The sequence below is a fragment of the Mustelus asterias genome (genome assembly GCF_964213995.1).
Source record: "Mustelus asterias chromosome 26 unlocalized genomic scaffold, sMusAst1.hap1.1 SUPER_26_unloc_28, whole genome shotgun sequence".
Lineage (NCBI taxonomy): Eukaryota > Metazoa > Chordata > Chondrichthyes > Carcharhiniformes > Triakidae > Mustelus > Mustelus asterias.
This window is the reverse complement of record NW_027590096.1, coordinates 379,498-400,559: the sequence shown is the minus strand read 5'-3', so window position 1 is coordinate 400,559 and position 21,062 is coordinate 379,498. Positions and strand designations below refer to the sequence as shown.

Genomic DNA, 21,062 nt, shown 5'->3' with positions numbered 1-21,062 from the left:
CAACAATATGTCGTGGAGAAATGCAGAATAATAGCTAATGCTCTTGAAGAGATGCGTGGATACTGTTTCTGGTTGTATGTCCAAAAAGAGTCCAGTGGCATACTCCCGTGTTTCATTTTCAAGGTGCGATCATTCGAAATACAGGTCATTTCCTCCTCCTCATCCAATGTCAGACCGGAACAGTTGGAATTCGCAAAGGGGTCTTTAACCCAGTCGAATTTTTCTGTCGACAACGATGGGAAGTAATGATCAATCTTTTCTACCAGTGTTGCAAGATCTTCCTGTATGAGGCCGTAGAATTCATTGCTAATTTTAAAACTTTTTACCAGTGGGAACATTTCGAGGTTATGTCGCACCGCTCTTCTGAGCCAGAGCTGAAGCTTTTTTTTGAATGCAGTTAGTTTGTCTGTAGTTGTGAGGATATTGTCATGGCGGCCTTGCATACTGGCACTGAGCACATTCAACCGGGAAAAGATAACGGCCAAATATGTCAGATTTGCACACCAGTCATTGTCATCCAGTTGGTGGTACAATGGGTTCTCTTCTTGTTCCAAATACTGTCTTAATTCGTTCTTCAGTTCCAACACCCGATTTAAAACTTTTCCGCGGGACATCCAGCGAACCTCCGAGGGCAGAATGAGGCATTGATGTTTTTATTCCATGTCTTTGCAGAGTTGAGCAAATAACCGCGCCTTTAGTGGTTTTGCTTTGATGAAGTTCACAATGCGCACAGATTGATCTCGAACCAACTTCAAATCAGCTACAAGGGTCTTGGTGATTAATGCCTCTCTGTATAAAAAACAGTGAGTTGATATTACATCTGGATTTTTCTGTTTGATGAGTGCCACCAAGCCTCTCACATTCCCTTTCATACATAGCGCTCCATCCGTACAAATTCCAATTCAAGATTCCCATGAAATCTCAACTTTTTCCAAATACTCAGACAAGGTTTGGAAAATATCTTGTCCTCTGGTATGTTTTTCAAGTTCCTTGCAAAATAGAAACTGTGTGACTATTTCGTCATTGTGAATGAATCTGATATAGGCAAGCAACTGTGCTTTTCCACTAATGACGGTCGATTCATCAACTTGAATGGCAAATTTAGAATTCTTCATACTTTCGGAAACACGCTTCTCTATATTAGTTGACCTATCAACTATTCTTCTACGAATTGTATTGTCAGACAAAGGAATTTCCATAACTTCTCGCTCAGCATCAAAACCAAACAAAGTTTTCACAATCAAGCTGCAGGTTGGCTGAATCAATTTTTCAGCTCGTGTCTGTGGTTTTGTCTGTTGAGCAATCAATTCAGCCACTTGGTAAGATATAATCTGCATCTTATCTGAGACTGTCATTCGTTTTTCGAAATCTGATCGTTGGCATTTCTGCTGCTCCAAAAGCCTTTCAAAATATTGAACATCCTTGCTTGCCAGATTTCCATGTTTTGACAACAGATGTCTTTTCATCTTGCTTGGGAAAGCTTCTCACAGATCAAACACATAGGCCGAGGTGCGTTTTCATCTCCAGTCCATGTGAAACCGAGACTCAGATAACAATCCATATATTGTCGACAAACTTTCTTTTTTGGAGGTTTGCTTGGGCCTGCTGCTGGTGTAGAATTAAACGACTCTTCTTCAGCACTCTGTTCGAACGGCGATTCTGGATCACAACGTGGACTCGGATCGTCCTCAGTATCATTGATACTCTTGCTCTCACTTTGGAAAAATATCTGTCGATGTTTAAATGTTTCTTTGATTGTCCTTGAATCTTCCCGCCACACTTGCCATCGCCGCACCAGCGTGGCACGCCGCACCCTTTGGGAATCACTGATATAGACTAAGGATATTCAATGTCAGGTGACAATTTGAAATGCCCCATTTCCATCACTTTCCCTCCACAAATGTGAATCGGATGCCATCACGTCATGTCTTCTGACCCCGCATGATATTGAACACAATGATCAAATCTCAACTAAAGCATCTCCATTTAAAACAGTCCCGAATTTTCCAGCAGATCTGGAAGTGAATACGACGACCAAATCTCAACTAAAGCATCTCCAATTAAAACAGTCCCGAATTGTCCAGCAGATCTGTAAGTGAACTAGGGTTCACTGTTACTATTAAAGGTCTTCCATTAAGACAGAGGTGAATATATTGTTGTCCTCTCTCAGGGGAACGTTGGTCTTCGGAACAACATTTCTCCAAAGCAGGTGGAACCGCGGCTTTTGAATTATGGTACGGTAGAGATGGATAGATTCTTGGTAAGCAAGTGGCGATAAGCTGTTTGCATATGTGAGATTGTTTCCCTGGACTGCGTCAAAAGCATTTGTATACATTTTTTTCCCTCCTGTACCATGGTTAAAACTGTCAAAACCATCCAGATGTGTTCTCATGGACGGCCGATGAAACAGGTACAAAACTCATTTACTTTTGTATTCAATGCACTTTACAATAAACAGTTGGAATTTTGTGTGCTGTTCTGGTCACCTCACTGTAAGGGTGGATGTGATTGCACTGGAGAGGTACAGGAGGGATTCAGCAGGATTATTCCTGGGATGGTTCATCTGAACTATAAGGTGAGACCAGATGCTTTTCGATGTTCTTTTTTATAGTGCATAGAAGTCTGAGGGAAGATTGAGGTGCAGAGAGTAATGAGGGGCATGGAGAAGATGAATTGGAAGCAGCTGTTCCCCTTGGGTTGCGGGGCCAAACACGAGGCGGCATAGTGCTATGGTATGGTGGGGCAGATTCACAGGGGATTTCAGAGAACATTCCTTTCACAGAGTGGATAGTGGAAATCTGCAATGCACTGTCTGGGAAGGTAGTGGAAACTGAAAATGTTGCAAACTTTAAAAACTATTTGGAAGAGCACTTAATACATTATAACACTGAAAGGATATGCAACAATCGGTGGACAATGGATTAGTGCGATTGTGGTGGTTGTTACGGTCGGTGCAGACTCGATGAGCCGAAGGGTATTCTCTGTGTTGGACGCTTCTATGACTCTATGACAATATCATTTTCTAGTCATTTGCTGTAACTACTATCAATTTTTTTTGTCATGTACTGGAGCAGAAATGCCTCGATACGACAAAGTAGTACAATCTATCCACCTGAATAAGTTAATGATTTGATTTCCTGCAACGTGCACAACTTACCTATAAGGAAAGTTCAGCTGCTATATTTTTGATACCTCTCTTAAACTGCCTATCAGTATGTTCAGTCTTCATTAATGTCCTCACAGTTACTTCCCTGCCTATCTGAATATCATTCGCAAATTTATAAATCATAAATTTGTAGTTCATTCCTTGATAGAGAAAGAACAGCAGCACAGATCATCGTTATGTAAGCCTTTCAAAACTGGATAGAGAAACTCACCAGGAATACCAATCAGTGTGAGCATAGGATAATAAAAGTATTGACTAACATAAAGTGCGTACTCGATCCGCCCATTCAACCAGCTGGCTGCAGTGTCAGCTGAAGCTACTCTAACAAATCCCTTTCCAACGTTGTAACATTCGAATATATTGTTCTGAGACCCTGATCCATTGCTGTATCATTCCAAACGATTGTTCTCAGATTCTCACCCATTGCTGAGCCGTTCTAAATTATTGCTCTCAGATACAGATCAATTATTGTAATGTTTCAAACTATTGTTCCAATCCCTCCAATAACTCTCAGTTGAGCTACTGTTCCCTGTTGACGGTGTTACCAGTTCATAACTTATAGAAGTGACTCCCGTATTATTGAAATAATGATGCCCTCCCATCAGACATAATTATCACGAATCCATAGAGAATTAAATTCATTTCTGTTACAAAACAAACTGGTTCCAGTAAACTGTTTTGATTTTTGGATTCCGCGGCGTCAATACCAATGATAGTCAGTTGACTGCCTGCGATGAGTTTAACATTATTTAAAATAGTTATTAATAACGAACGTTTTGACTGTAGCAAATTAGCTGCTTTGCTGAGGCAAATCGACAGCTGAGAGCTGATCACTGATCCGAGCGGAGCACCGAGTGAATGGCACGGAATACGCACTCTCTTTTTTCTCCCGACATTCCCTCGGCACATCATGGTCACCACTTTGATATTTGAAAGTCGGAACGGTATATTCCCTGTATCAGATTGGACAGCCAACCACATTCGGGATTAGCGTATTTGAATCATCGCATCATCCTGCCATCATCTGCCACACTTCCCCCTCCCCCCCCGCCCCCCGTTCCGCCCGCCCCACGTCCCCTCTACAACGGAAAATCACAATTCACTTTCCCCTTGCCCTATCCGATGTCGCCACTCAGGCTGAATCTCTGTGTCTGGTTGCTCGCAAACTTAAACGCAGGCATTCATTCACAAACCGCATCTAAAAATGGGGTGTGGGCTTCTTCTTGGGGGTGGAGGGCAGATAGTAAGTGAGTTGATCGAGTGGAAGTAAGATGACCGAGACTGAAAGTGCATGTGCATTAACCCAAACCAGTGGAAATGTTCGACGGAGAGGAAAACGAGAGGGGCGATGAATTCTAAGGCACAATGGCAAAAAGTTTGAGGGACAATCTGAGGTGCGTTGAGACCAGGATCCCTGAGCAAGATAACTGATGAGATTTCAAATCAGTAACAAAAAAACAGAGTCGATTGCTTCGCCATGCATCAAGTGAAATTCAATGTTTAAATAACAAACCGTTTGTGGAATTAACAACAATTACTGTTGGAAAAAACGCAATGCGTTCTAAAATACAGGTCTCATGAATTGAGGAAATAAAGTAAAAAGTTCACTAAACACTGTGTTTTAAGTATAATTCAGAGATCATATTTTGTCAATTTCTGTTCGTTAAATAATAAGTATCATTCAGTTACTTATCGATTTTGTGAAGTAGGGTATGGGACTGTGTTGTTGTGACTTTGTTCTTTATCGGATTCGCCGGACGTTTACCGTCCCGCCCGCCACGGAATCGGAGCGGAAGAAGGGTGGACAATGGAAATGTCTGTTGACTTCGGGCGGTAGTTTAAGGTTTCGGGCGTTCCTTGTGCCATCACACATTATAAGTTGTCTGCTTGCGGTAACAGGCTGTGGCAGTGGGTCTTAATGCATGTAGTGAAACAAGATTTTTTTTTTCAAATGTGGTCGCCACAATCTAAGAAGGATGCGATTGCACTACAACAGGTTTCAAGTTGAACGTGATCAGGAGATTTTGCACTCTCAAGTGTTGCGAGCTTATCTGGATTGTTTTCCTTTGAGCAGAGAAGGCTGGGAGGAACATCATCGAGGTGCACAGAATTATGGGTGGCACAGATAGAGTAAATATGAAGGAATGTTTCCCGTAGTAGCCCGACCATGACCAGGGGGCATAAATTATGGTAATGGCCAGGGGATTTCAATCGCAATTGAGGAAAAACATTTTCACCCTGAGGATGTTCAAAGTCTGGGACTCAATGTCGCACAGGGCAGTGAAGGGGGAATCCGCACTACATTTCATAAACATATAGGTGAGTACTTCAAATGCAATAGCTGTACAAGAGGAGACAACACTGGAGATTAAGATTCCCAAGGTAGTGAGGGAATTGGTGACCAGCAGGCAGAGGAAGAGTCTGCGGCAGTGCAGGATTGTCCTGAAAAACAACGATACCGTGTTGGATACTGTTGAAGGGAACGACCTTTCAGGGGAAAGCAGCAACATCAAATTCGTTGCACCACGGTTGGTTCTGCTGAAAAGGGGAGGAGAATAAAAGTGTGAGAATGCAATCGTTATGGGGGATTCAATTGTAACGGGAAAAGACAGGCGTTTCTGTGGCCGCAACCAAGACTTCAGGATGATATCTTGCCTCCCTTGTGCTCGGGCTAAGGATGCCTTGGGGCGGTTCCAGCACGATGTAGAGTGGGAAGGTGAACAAGCAGTGTTCCTGGTACACATTAGTACCAATTAGATAGGTTAAAATAGGATGAGGTACTAAATGCAAATTATATGGAGTTACGAAGTAAGTTTTAAAATTCCGGACTTCAAAGCCTGTGATCTCAGGATGAATACCAGTTCCACGTGCTTGTCATAGTCGAAATAACAGGATATATAGGATGAATACATGGCTGCAGCGATAGTGAGAGGGAGAGTGTTTCAGATTGCTGTGGAAATTGCAGCAGTTCTGGTGGAGGTGGGACCTTTACGAACAGGACAGATTATACCTGGGCAGGGTCAGGAACGATATCCAAGGGGGAGTATTGGCTAGAGGGTTTGGGGAAAATTTAGTCTAAAATTTATGGGAATGCGAACTATTCCTGGAGTCAGATGAGGGGAAATCAATCACAAAAAAGACAGAAGAGGAATGAGAATAGGATATGCAGAGGAAGTAAGGGCAAATTCAAGCAGTTCTTCAATGAGAAATAATGCAAACAACAACAGTAATGTGAAAAAGACGAGCCTAAATGTGCTGTGTCTTAATGTCGGAGCATTCACAATACCGTGATTAAGTAATTGCACAAATAGATGTATACTGGTATGCTATAGTCGGGATTTCGGAGAGATGCTTACAGGGTGATGGGAACTGAACATCGAGGGGTATTCAGTATTTTGGAACGTAAAAAGGTAAAGGCGTTGGATTTGCTTTGCTAATTGAAGTGGAAATAAACACCATGCTGAGGAAGGATATTAATTCCGTTAATGTGAAAGATATATGGATAGAGCTAAGAAAAAATAAGTGGGCGAAAAAGCTGAGGAAGTATTGTATATTAGCCCCCAAAATGTTGTGGTGATGTTGGGACTGACATTAAACGGGCAATGACAGATATATCCGCAAACGGAACATTTGTTATTATGAGTCATTTTAATCTGCATATAGATTGGGCTAATCAAATTTGTCACAATACCGTACAAGAGGCATAAATGGAGTATATACGGGATGCTTTCTGGACCAATATGTTGAGGAGCCAACTAAAGAACAGACCATCCAAGACTGTGCATTGTAGAATTATAAAGGAACAGTTGGTAACCTAGTTGTGAGAGAACAGTTGGTGATAAGCGACCACAATATGACAGATATTTTCAATAAGATCATGAGTGACCTAGTTGATGCTGAGAATATGCTCCTAAATCATACGTTTTAAAAATGAACTGCAATGATTTGAGGCACGAGTTGGCAATGATAGATTAGGAAGCCTGACTTATACCGGTGAAGGTGATAGGCAATGACAAACATTCAAAGAGAACACTTGTAAACTGCAACAATTGCTTATTACTCTCTGGCGAAAAAGAAAACTGGAAAGGTGGCCAACGATGGCTTCCAAGGGAAACTGGGAGAGGCATACATATTGGTAAGACAAACAGCAGACCCTGCGGATTGTGAACAGATACAACTCAACAAATACCGACCAAAGGACTGGTTAAGAACTGTAAAATAGAGTACGAGTGTGAGCTTGTCAGGTAAAGTTTTAACAAACTGTATATATTTATACAAGTTTATGAGTAGAAAAATTTCGGGGAAGACAATTGTAGGTCCCTTACAGATAGAATCAGGGGAATTTATAATGAGAAACAAAGTAATGGACGACAAACTGAATCCATACGTTTGTTCTGTCTTCACAAAGGAGGGCACAAAGAGTCTCAGAAACGTTTGGGAGCACACGGTTTAGTGAAAGGGAACAATTGAAGGAGATCAGTTTGAGTAGAGATAGAGTTCGAAAACGTGGAGATGATGAGAGAAGCCAGTGGTTTTTGTTTATTTGGACTTTCAGAAGGCTTTCGACGAAATATCACATAAGAGTGTGTAGAGTGTGTTCTCACACCTCCTCAGACCATCACATCTTTATTGTCTTTCCTTCCCAGTATCAAATCTGCGATACTGATACATTTTTATTGATGTCATAGACAATTCAAGAGCTTCATTGTCCCCTTTCCCCACCTCTGCAACTAGCTCCATGGCCACCTCCACGCCTCCACTGCCATTTCTCCATCAACTAGTATCCATCCCAGGTACAAATCTCTGTAATATCCTTTCTCATGCTCTTCAAAAAAAGAAAGAAAAGTTAACTTTGATTTGTTAGTTATAAATAGGCTTACATACAGACTGTAACCCCTATCTGATCATTAGCACTTCCCAATCATATATCTATTCAAGTTGTGAGGATACCTTGTAGTGAGGGTTGCGCAAAGAGTTTACAAAGGCATATAGACAGGATAAGTGAATCGTTAAAACCCAGGAGGTTGTACTGTAATGTAGGAAAATGTAATGTTATACACTTTGTTAGAAAGATTATAGTAACTGAATATTAATCAAACGAGGAAAGGCTGCAGATACCTGCAGCAGGGAGAGATTCAGAATATTGGTACATAAATTATAAAAAGCTAGCATGCAGGAATAGGGAAGGCAAGCATAATGAAGTGAAGTGCTAGTGGAACAAGGCCATAAAGAGATTTAAAAAGACATATTGGAATGCTACGGTCGTAATTCAGCCAAACGCCAGTTCAGCGTCACCAACATTTTTTTTTGTGCATCAAAGTTAATTGTTCCTCCTGCAGCTTATAGTCAGACAGCTTTCACCTCGGCATCTACAAGCCTGCTCCTGGTATAGTTACATGTTTCAAAAACCCGCTGGATGCACCCCACTTTGCGAGCCTCAGTTCTCTCAATAAGGAATTCATTTTGGTAGGACAAATTTAAATGTGGATTACAGGGTCAAAGGTAGGGTTCTGAAGACTGTGGAGGAACAGAGAGATCTTGGGGTCCATATCCACAGATCTCTAAAGGTTGCCAGTCAAGTGGATAGAGCTGTGAAGAAGGCCTATAGTGTGGAGCCGAGTGGCCTCCTTCTGCTCTCTAACAATACTGTGATTCTGCCTGTGCTGCCTGAGTGGACGGATTCCCCTAACCTGTCAGACATTTACTGTGCCCGTTCTGGCTCTGTGTGGAGTTGGTTAGTTCAGTTGGTTCGGTGTCTCCAGCGTGATGTAGAATGACGCTGTTGTTGAGGGGTTGGTCCTCGTACTGGCTGTGGGGTTAATGGAGTCCCAACTCTTCCCATATCCCCACGTTTACTAAGTTGTATCCCTGAAGTGACATGTACCAAATTGTGGCTCTTTCTATTGGAGAGATTTCATTGAGGACTGTGGCTACTAACACTGTCCACACTGCAACATCACCAACTTCCAGTTGAAATATCGATAACATTTTCAACCACTGTCTCCACAGAATTGTTATGGAGCACAATGAGGCCATTTGGCCCATCGTGTCTGCACTAGCTCACCAAATTGACATTCGAAATTCGTGTCATTCTCCAGCCTTTTTGTCGTATCCATTTTCGTAGCTCATTGCCTCTCTTCAAAAAATCATCTAATTCCTTTTTGACTGCTTCGATGCAGCCGACCTCCACCACACTTCCCGGCTGTGAATTCCAGACCCGAACCACTGGCAGTGTGAGAAAGGTTTCTGTCGCATCATCTTCAACCCCACCACACACTCCATTCCTGAGCCACAGTTAGAATACTCACTGTCTCCATCTCCTGGTGTCCCTGTCTAACTGCACTCAGTTACCCCCCTCACTGTCTCCATCTCCTGGTGTCTATGTCTAACTGCACTCAGTTACCCCCCTCACTGTCTCCATCTCCTGGTGTCTCTGTCTAACTGCACTCAGTTAGAATACTCACTGTCTCCATCTCCTGGTGTCTCTGTCTAACTGCACTCAGTTAGAATACCCACTGTCTCCATCTCCTGGTGTCTCTGTCTAACTGCACTCAGTTAGAATACCCACTGTCTCCATCTCCTGGTGTCTCTCTCTAACTGCACTCAGTTACCCCCCTCACTGTCTCCATCTCCTGGTGGCTCTGTTTAACTGCACTCAGAATACTCACTGTCTCCATCTCCTGGTGTCTCTGTCTAATTGCACTCAGTTAGAATACTCACTGTCTCCATCTCCTGGTGTCTCTGTCTAACTGCACTCAGTTACAATATTCACTGTCTCCATCTCCTGGTGTCTCTGTCTAACTGCACTCAGTTACCCCCCTCACGGTCTCCATCTCCTGGTGTCTCTGTCTAACTGCACTCAGTTACCCCCCTCACTGTCTTCATCTCCTGTTGTCTCTGTCTAACTGCACTCAGTTACCCCCCTCACTGTCTCCATCTCCTGATGTCTCTGTCTAACTGCACTCAGAATACTCACTGTCTCCATCTCCTGGTGTCCCTGTCTAACTGCACTCAGTTAGAATACTCACTGTCTCCATCTCCTGGTGTCTCTGTCTAACTGCACTCAGTTACAATACTCACTGTCTCCATCTCCTGGTGTCTCTGTCTAACTGCACTCAGTTAGAATACTCACTGTCTCCATCTCCTGGTGTCTCTGTCTAACTGCACTCAGTTAGAATACTCACTGTCTCCATCTCCTGGTGTCTCTGTCTAACTGCACTCAGTTACCCCCTCACTGTCTCCATCTCCTGGTGTCTCTGTCTAACTGCACTCAGTTACCCCCTCACTGTCTCCATCCCCTGGTGTCTCTGTCTAACTGCACTCAGTTACCCCCCTCACTGTCTCCATCTCCTGGTGTCTCTGTCTAACTGCACTCAGTTACCCCCCTCACTGTCTACATCTCCTGGTGTCTCTGTCTAACTGCACTCAGTTAGAATACTCACTCTCTCCATCTCCTGGTGTCTCAGTCTAACTGCACTCAGTTAGAATACTCATTGAATGTCCCGCGCTGTACATTATTATTGTGAATGATCTTATTCTTAAAAACACTGTGGATCTACCCTGATTTATGTTATTTTTCTCTCTCTGATCTCCAGTCTCTATGGTAACGATCTCACAGATTCTTGTGCCGAGGACCTGGCCTCTGCTCTCAGTACAAACCGCTCACTGATAGATCTGAATCTGGATTACAATAAACTGGGAGATTCAGGAGTGAAACTGCTGTCTGTGGCTCTGAGGAATCCGGAATGTAAAATACAGAAACTGCAGTAAGTAGCAGACTGTGTGAGATTGTGTTTATAATAACTGAATATTCAACAATATAATTTCACCACTGGTATTTGTATAAAAAAAACTGCCCATTACTATTGGCGTCAGTTATGAATAAGGAAAACTGCTTTTCTTCTCACTCCTGTTGCTTCTCTCTCTGATCTCTGAGCAATGGGATGTCAGTCCCACAAATCCTTATGTTGAGGGAGTGGGGGAATAATGTTATGGTTCACCCTCTGAGGTCCAGTCATTGGCAACTGCAAACTGTATTGAATTTCTACCTTCGGGTGTGCTGACTCTCAGAATCCCCAACCTGATCCAGTCACATGACTTCATATTATAAGATCCGACAGCTTTGACAAATCAACAGAAAAGGCAATGAGGGACAATTCGCCTGGGAGCAAAGGTCGCCAGTCACAAATCTGATAGGTTTGTGGTCACAGCACAGCTGAAGTAACGTATATAGTTTTGGTCACCTTATGAACGAATTTTATAAACATTTGAGAAAATGTTGGCTTGAGTCTTTCATGGCATGCCAGGCGTATCTTATGAAAAAATATAGAAATTATTCGTCCTATACTCACTGCAATTGGGACGAACCACGGCTGATCATGGTCGGCAGGGTGGTAGAGCTGTTAGCACTGCCGACTCAGAGCGCCAGAGACCCGTGTCAATTCCGGCCTTGGGTGACAGATTGTGTGGAGTTTGCATGTACTCTCCGTGTCTGCGCAGGTTTCCTTCAGTTACTCCAGTTTCCTCCCACATGCCAAAGATGTTCATGCTAGTTTGAGCGGCGATGGTAAATTGACACTTAATGTCAGGGGGATTTGCAGAGTTAATATGTAGGGTTACTGTTATAGGGCCTGGGCGGGATTGTTGTTAGTGAAGGATTGATGGGCCGAATGGCCCACAGCTTGTCTGGACTTGCAGAATCTCACTGGCTGTCCTGTCTGGAGACAATACACATCTCTTTAACCTGTGCTTAATGCTTCCTCCACTCACACTGTTTGTACCTTTAAGACTTGATTATCTGTAAAGACTGCATTCCAGTCATTATTCTGTAAATTGTCAGTCAGTAAATTGAGTTTGTGTCTCTGTATGCCCTGCTTGTGAGCATTTCTACACTCCACCTGACGAAGGGGCAGCGCTCCGAAAGCTAGTCGCATTTGCTACCAAATGAACCTGTTGGACTTTAACCTGGTGCTGTTAAACTTCTGACTGTTCCTAACCCAGAGCTCCATGTGACCAATGATGAACACACAAGCTCCAAGTTATGGACTCAGCAGCAGAGCCTCTCCTGTGCCCATCCATTCACTCACTCACTCTCTCTGGGTCCACAACCCATCTCACCATCAGCGATTGCCCACCCAGCCTGCAGGTCTCCCAGCTCCAGCACTGCATCTTCCATTGGCATAAGGATGACACAATCGAGACACTGTCACTCTTGGCTCCTTCTCTGACGCTGTGTGCCCTCTTCTGCAAGCACATGAATTTCCATTGATACTCGCCCATCAAAGACACACACAAGCCTATGATGCTGCCAGACTGACCATCATGGGACCACCAGGATGGTCACTCAGTGTCGGCAGTGCAGCAGTCATCTCTGACTGACCGGAACCCTTCACAGAGAGGCTGACATGTTCCTGAAGATTGATGCTGCTGTCTGGACATTGCCAGTGTCTGGGTGGAGATGTTCTTTCCACCATTCCTCTTTCATCCTTATTCACATATCAGCCTGTAAGTTTAACACTCTCCTTGTCAGAACATGTCAGGTTATTGATCCTTTTGCCTCACTGCAGCCACGTGCTGCCTGCTCTGGCCCTCGGCAGTTTCTATCCAGTCTTGCTTGGGTTGATGTGACAGGTCTCCTCCTCCACTCCTGAGGGAACAGAACCTCCCTCCAAACCGATATAGCCTTGAGAATTTCCAGGGAAGTGTCAGCGAATTGGGTTTAATCTGCCTTCTGCCATTTCAGCCCTTTGGTCATTAACCTGGGCTCCCTCACTGCTCCCTACAGAGCCTTTAAAATTGCTGCTGGCTGCCTTTAAATCTGGTGCCAGCTTTGCCTGAATGGGGTCTTCCCCTGCAGACAGTGGTTAAGCTCTGGAATGCACAGGGTTTTGGGGGGAAGGTAGGGGGATGACACTTAGTGAGTTGCTCATTCGGAGAGTCAGTGCAGACACAATGGGCCGAATGGCGTCCTCCTGCTCTGTAACAATTCAGTGATTCTGCCTGTGCTGCCTGAGTGGACGGATTCCCCTCACCTGTCAGATATTAATGTGCCTGTTTGGTTATATGTGGAGTTGGTTAGTTCATTTGGTTTGGTGTTTAGAGTGTGATGTAGGATGATGCTAAATTTGAGGGTTTGGTCCTCTTACCGGCTGTGGGGTTCATGGAATCCCATCTCCTCCCATTGCCGCACGTTTATTAAGTTGTATCCCGGAAGCAAATTGTAACATGTAACAAATTGTCTCTCTCTATTGGAGAGAAATGCAAAGAAAATTACAGGACAGGAACAGGCCCTTCGGCCCTCCAAGACTGCACCGACCATGCTGCCTGACTTAACTAATACCCCCTCCCCTTCCGGGGACCATATCCCTCTATTCCCATCCTATTCATGTACTTGTCAAGACGCCCCTTAAACGTCACCACCATATCCGCTTCTACTACCTCCCCCGGCAACGAGTTCCAGGCGCCCACTACTCTGTGTAAAAAATCTGCCTTGTACATCTCCTTTAAACCTTGCCCCTCGCACCTTAAACCTATGCCCCCTCGTAATTGACTCTTCCACCCTGTGAAAAAGCTTCCGACTATCCACTCTGTCCATGCCTCTCATAATCTTGTAGACATATATCAGGTCTCCCCTCAACCTCCGTCGCTCCAGTGAGAACAAACCAAGTTTCTCCAACCTCTCCTCATAGCTAATGCCCTCCATACCAGGCAACATCCTGGTAAATCTTTTCTGTACCCTCTCCAAAGCCTCCACATCCTTCTGGTAGTGTGGTGACCAGAATTGAACACTATATTCTCAGTGCGGCTGAACGAAGGTCCTATAAAGCTGCAACATGATTTGCCAACTTTTTAACTCAATGCCCCGGCCGATGAAGGCAAGCATGCCGTATGCCTTCTTGACTACCTTCTCCACCTGCATTGCCACTTTCAGTGATCTGTGGACCTGTACACCCAGATCCCTTTGCCTATCAATATTAACATTTTATTGAGGACTATGGCTACTAACACTGTCCACACTGCAACATCACCAACTTCCAGTTGAAATATCGATACATTTCCAACCATTGTCTTCACAGAATTCTTACGGTGCACAATGAGGCCATTTGGCCCATCGTGTCTGCACCAGCTCACCAAATTAGCATTAGGAATTTGAGTCATTCTCCAGCGTTTTTCTCGTATCCTAGCTCATTCTTTATATTCAAATAATCATCTAATTCCTTTTCGACTGCTTGGATTCAGCCGACCTCCACCACACTTCCCGGCTGTAATTCCAGACCCGAACCACTGGCAGTGTGAGAAAGGCTTCTCTCTCATCATTTTCAACCCCACCACACACTCCATTCCTGAGCCACTGACCATCCCATGTCCCTCCCTGTGACTCAGGGTAAGGACATGGGAATCCTGTGCTCTTCCCTTTCACCATCATCCTTTTTGTCATTTAATCACTCCAGCACTTCCATTTTGTTCTTTCCTTGTCACCCGCCCATCCCCAGCTCCCTGCCACTTAAAACAATTTAATTCACTGCTACTCCCAAGTTTTAATTTTAGCTAATTGAACTGAAACTAAATCTGTTTCTATCTTCACAGATATTGCCTGACCTGATGAGAGTTTCCAGCATATTTTATTCATATTTCAGATTTACAGCATCAATAAAATTTTGCCTTCTGCATCAACTGAAGTTGTGTTTCTCGAATGTCCCGCGCTGTACATTATTATTGTTAATGATCTTATTCTTACAAACACTGGATTTACCCTAATTTCTGTTATTTTTCTCTCTCTGATCTCCAGTCTCCATGGTAACAATCTCACTGATTCTTGTGCCGAGGACCTGGCCTCTTCTCTCAGTACAAACCGCTCACTGATCGATCTGAATCTGGATGAAAATAAACTGGGAGATTCCGGAGTGAAACTGCTGTCTGTGGCTCTGAGGAATCCGGACTGTAAAATACAGAAACTGGAGTAAGTAGCAGACTGTGAGAGATTGTGTTTATAATAACTGAATATTCAACAATATAATTTCACCACTGGTATTTGTATAAAAAACACTGCCCATTACTATTGGCGTCAGTTATGAATAAGGAAAACTGCTTTTACTCTGACTCCTGTTGCTTCTCTCTCTGATCTCTGAGCAATGGGATGTCAGTCCCACAAATCCTTATGTTGAGAGTTTGGGGGAATAATGTTATGGTTCACCCTCTGAGGTTGTCCTCCTCCTCAGATGTGCACGGCTCTCCCGGGACACGGCATCCATTGATTTGTGAAAAGGGAGAGAGTGAGTGGATGACAGTAAATGGAGGACAGGACATGGTGGTGGAGTCTCGCTGTTAGTAACAGATGTCAGTACAGTAGCGAGAGGTGAACTTGATTCAAATGATCAAGATGCAGAATCAGTTTGGGTAGAGATAAGATTTAACAAAGTTAAAAGATCACTTGTGGGAATCATTTATAGGCTCCTAACAATATTCAGAATCTTCGACACAGGACACAGGAATATTAATGGGGTCTTGTAAAAACAAACTGCAATAATCACGGGTGATTTTAACATTCATGTACAAAGAAGAACAAAGAGCCATGCAGCACAGTAACAGGCCCTTTGGCCCACCAAGCCTGCGGCGACTCCTCATTCTTATTCAGACCCAGTACTTATTGCTCATACGCAGTTTCTATTCCTCTGTTCATCTCCCGTTCATGTTTCTATCAAAATAAACCTTGAATATTGGGAACATGCCTGCTTCCGTCAACTTCACTGGCTGCGCATTCGAGGCACCCACCACTCTCTATGTGAGAACTTTCCCCGCACGTCTCCTCTAAACTTTCCCCCTCTTGCCTTCAAACTGTCCTGTCTTACACTTGATCTTTCCACCCTGGGGAAAAGACTCCAACTATCAACCATATATCTGCCTCTATCAGGTCGCCCCTCAGCCTCCGTCTTTCCAGTGAAAACAATCCGAGTTTATTCAACTTCTCTTCATACCTTAACCAGACCAGGCAACATCCTTGTAAACCTTCTTTGCACCTTCTCCAAAGCAGCCACATCCTTCTGGTTGTCTGGCGATCAGAACTGCACGCAATATTCCATATTGGGCCTAACTAATGTTTAATACAGCTGTAATATAACTTGCCAACTTTTATACTCGATTCCCTGGCCAATGAAGCAAGCATGCTGCATGCATTGTTGACTATGTTATCCACTTTCAGGGATCAGTGGACAAGTACGCACAGATCCATCTGTATGTCAATGCTCCTGTTATTTTTTTCAGACAGGGAAGGCTGGGGGAACGATCATGTGGAGTTGTATCAAATTATAGAAATAAGCCTTTCCCCTTTGTTTTAGGAGACAATAACCAGGGGCATAGATTTAAGGCATTGGGCAGGAGTTTCAGAGGAAAATTGAAGATGGCACAGTGGTTAGCATTGCTGCCTCACAACGTCAGGGACCTTTGTTTAATTCTGGCCTCGGGTGACTGCCTGTGTGGAGCTTGCATGATCCCCCCCCCATGTGTGCATGTTTCCGTTAGGTACTCTGGTTTCCTCCCACAGTCCAAAGATGTGTAGGTTAGGTGGATCGACCATGCTAAATCATCATTTCGTGTCCAAAGATATGTAGTTTCAGTGGATTTGCCATGGTAAATGTCCAGTGATAAGCAGTTGTGTGGGCCTGGCTTTTTCGGACAGTCAGTGCAGAGTCGATGAGGCGATTGGGCACCTTCTGCACAATGGGGATTCTATGGTTCTGTGGAAAAGTTATTTCACCCAGAGGGTGGTGGGAATCTGGATCTCACTGTCTGAAAGGGTGGTGGAGTCAGGAACACTCGCAACATTTAAAAAGCATTCGGACAAGCACTTGAAATGCCGCAGCAGACAAGGCAATGGAGCAAGTGGTGGAAATGGATTAGAATAGATTGGTGCTTGATGGCTGACACAGACACGATGGGCCGAAGGGCCTCTTTCTGTGCTGAAAAACTCTATAAAGGCCCAGGGGTTGGAAGTTATGAACCAGAACCTGAATTTTCACTGATTCCTGTGATTTCTCTCTCTCTGATCCCAATGCAGTGGAATGTCAATCACATTGATTTTTGTGCCCTGGGTGTAGGGGAATAATGTGATGGTGACTCTATGAGGACCCTTTCACATGCTTACAGGTGGGCCACACGTCACCCAGTCACACAGCCCTTGATTTGTGAGGAAGAGTAAAGAGTGAATGGAGGCAATTGTTAAGATGCAGACCAGAAACTCCAAGGTGTTTTGTGAAGTTCGCCTGGACCCTTGGTTTTACATTTGATTTTGGCATTGATGAGCATGAGGTGTTTCACTCCAGGTATGAATCAAGTGACCCACTAGGATGCTTTTATCAAACACTGTTTATTTAAGAATGCAGTTAGAATATAACAACAAGAATTAGCATAACCTTTACCAATTGCAAGACTTAAACATGACACAGTATAACTCTTAACAGCTAGCTATCTCTGTTGTTCCAATATAAAGCAATACCCACAGACATACAGCCTTCTCCAACGTTAGTTAGCACAAAAACAAGTAAGCTCACGTGATGCCGATTTCCAGCTTTTTAACACTCCTGGAGAGCCAACAGACAATTGTTTTCAGAGACGGATGTCGCCTGCGAACAGCCCAACCGCAGAGAGGTAACCCCAGTCTCTGACAGCTTCCAACACAGCAACACTTAAACAGCAAAAACTCCAACTTCAGAGAGGGAAACAGCACTGCTGTTTGTCTTCACTTCAAGCAGCTTCTGAAAGCAGAATTGAAACTAGAATGTTCTGTGAAAAATAGCTGTCCCTCAGTCACATGACATAACCTGTCAATCACCCGCAATCAAGCTCTACTCTGCCATCCCAGGGAAAACACTGAAACAACAGAACACTGCATTAGTTCAGATTAAAATCAACATGATGTCAATTATACTGCTTCAGTAACAATAAAGGAAACCGGCTACAGATAGCACGGTGCCGACAACATAACCTGCAGAGAAACATGATTAAAATAGAAACTAGAAGCAGGAGTCGGCCATTCGGCCCTTCGAGCCTGCTCCACCATTCGTTTTGTTCATGGCTGATCATCGAATTCAATATCCTTCAATATTCAGTATATTTCTTCAAGACATAGTTTGTAACAAAATGTACATTCCAACACGTCCTTCAGCCGGTTCCATGTGACCGGTGATGGGCACACAAGTTCTATGTGTTGCAGGCACCAGAGAGTCTCCTGTGTCCATCCAGTCGACCACACACTCTCAGCTCCACAACCAGTATCACAATCAGCGATTTCCCACACTATCTGCTGTTCTCCCAGCTCCAGCGCTGCTAATTCTACGTGTAAGGATTACAAGATCTGGACGCTGTCAGCATTTTTACTTCATTCCCTGATGTTTCGTGCTCTCTTCTACAGGCACATAAAGTTCCATTGTTACTCTCCCATCAAAGACACAAGCCTATGCTGGTGAGAACCTGACTGACCATCATGTCTACACAGGGAAAGCCTCTTGCCTGTGACCATCCCATTCTCACAGTGCTAGAGTTATCTGACTAACTAGAACCCTGCAGAGAGAGGCTGACATGTCTCTGACAGTTGATGCTGCTTTCTGGGCATTGCCTGTGTCTGTGTGGGGATGGCCTTTCTACCATTTCACTTTCATTCTCATTCGACCCCATATGCCTCAGATTATATGCTATAAGATGCTTCACCACCTTGTCAGAACTTGGCAAGTTATTCATCCTTTTGCCTCACTGCAACCATATAACCCACGCCTCCTCAGTTCTCCAGTAATCTCCATCCCGATATACTTGGATTGATGTGGCAGATACTGTCCAGTCCTGAGAGAACAGAAATTTGCTCCAAACTCACGTAGCCTTGGGGAAGAGTACCAAGTGTTGCCAAGTGCATCACTGAATTGAGTTTAACCTTTCTCCTCCCATTCCAGCCCTGTGTTCTTAACCAGGTCTTCCTCACTGGTCTCTCCAGGGCTGCTGCCTATGAAAGTGCTGCCCGTGCCAGCATTGCCTGAACCGGGACTTCCTCTGCAGCGAGTGGTTAAGGGCTGGAGTTCACTGTCTGGGAGTGTGGTGGAGACACGTTCAGTTGAAAGTTTCCAAAGGGAATTGGATTATGATCTGAAAAGGAAGATTGTGCAGGGTTACGGGGAGAATTTGGGGGAATGACACTTAGTAAATTGCTCATTCAGAGAGTCAGTGCAGAGAGCATGGGCCGAATGGTCTCCTTCTGCTCTGTAATACCGCTTCTCGGCCTTTTGGCTAAGATCAAGTGTAGCATGGAGAGGATGCTGCACTTGGTTGAGGTCATTAGGTTACGCTGAGGTTTCATATGAAGTAATTTTTAAAAGCGGCATCTCGGCCTTTTGGCTAGGATACAAATGAGCCCAAGTCTTGGAGGAGGAACCTCCCCCTTCTCCAATCAGCTTGGCTCATGTAGATCGGGCCCAGGACAGGGTGGTTTGGTCGCCTGCCCTGTCTTGTCAGCCTGGATCGGAAATGTCTCAACTTGTTGAGACTCTGAATTGGATTTGATTTGATTGAATTGGAAAAGTATAAAAAAAAACAATTCTCTGATTCTACCTGAGAGAGATACCAATGGCCCTTTGTGGACACTGGCTAAATTACCTAACCCTGTTGACACTGCAACATCACCAGCTTCCAGTTAAAATGTCGATACATTTCCAACCATTAACTTCACAGAATTATTGCGGAGCACCACGAGGCAAAATGTGTCTGCACCGGCTCACCAAACGAGGATTAGGAATTTGTCTCATTCTACTGCCTTCTCCTCGTATCTTTGCACATTGTTTCATTCGATTGTTCATCGATTGCCCTCTGTTATGCCTCGAATCAGCCTGCCTCCACCACACTTCCAGACTGTACATTCCAGACCCGTGCCACTGGCATCATGAAAAAGGTTTCTCTCACATCATCTTCAACCCCACCACACACTCCATTCCTGAGCCACTGACCATCCCATGTCCCTCCCTGTGACTCAGGGTAAGGACATGGGAATCCTGTGCTCTTCCCTTTCACCATCATCCTTTTTGTCATTTAATCACTCCGGCACTTCCATTTTGTTCTTTCCTTGTCACCCGCCCATCCCCAGCTCCCTGTCACTTAAAACAATTTAATTCACTGCTATTTCCAATTTCTATGTTTAGCTAATTGAACTGAAACTCAATCTGTTTCTATCTTCACAGATATTGCCTGACCTGATCAGAGTCTCCAACATATTTTATTCATATTTCAGATTTACAGCATCAATAGAATTATGCCTTCTGTATCAACTGAAGTTGTGTTTCTTGAATGTCCCGCTTTGTACATTATTATTGTTAATGCTCTTATTCTTAAAAACACTGTGGATTTATCCTGATTCCTGTTATTTTTCTCTCTGATCTCCAGTCTGAATTTTAATGGTCTCACAGATTCTTGTGCTGAGGACCTGGCCTCTGCTCTCAGTACAAACCGCTCACTGATAGATCTGAATCTGGGTGGCAATAAACTGGGAGATTCCGGAGTGAAACTGCTGTTTGTGGCTCTGAGGAATCCGGAATGTAAAATACAGAAACTGGAGTAAGTAGCAGACTGTGTGAGATTGTGTTTATAATAACTGAATATTCAACAATATAATTTCACCACTGGTATTTGTATAATAAACTCTGCCCAATACTATTGGCGTCAGTTATGAATAAGGAAAACTGCTTTTCCTCTGACTCCTGTTGCTTCTCTCTCTGATCCCTGAGCAATGAGATGTCAGTCCCACAAATCCTTATGTTGAGGGAGTGGGGGAATAATGTTATGGTTCACCCTCTGAGGTTCTCTCCTCCTCCTCAGATGTGCACAGCTGTCCCGGGACACAGCATCCATTGATCTGTGAAAAGGG

General features: G+C 44.0%; 1 protein-coding gene across 1 annotated transcript in view; it reads left to right on the top strand.

The window, feature by feature from the left end:
- LOC144482136 (NACHT, LRR and PYD domains-containing protein 14-like) overlaps positions 1-21,062 on the top strand; it is a 291,089-nt gene that overhangs the window by 260,820 nt on the left and 9,207 nt on the right. Inside the window, exons 5-7 of the mRNA XM_078201358.1 lie at positions 10,762-10,932; positions 14,955-15,125; positions 20,582-20,752. Coding sequence (XP_078057484.1) covers positions 10,762-10,932; positions 14,955-15,125; positions 20,582-20,752 — 513 coding nt within the window. The remainder of the gene's footprint in view (positions 1-10,761; positions 10,933-14,954; positions 15,126-20,581; positions 20,753-21,062) is intronic.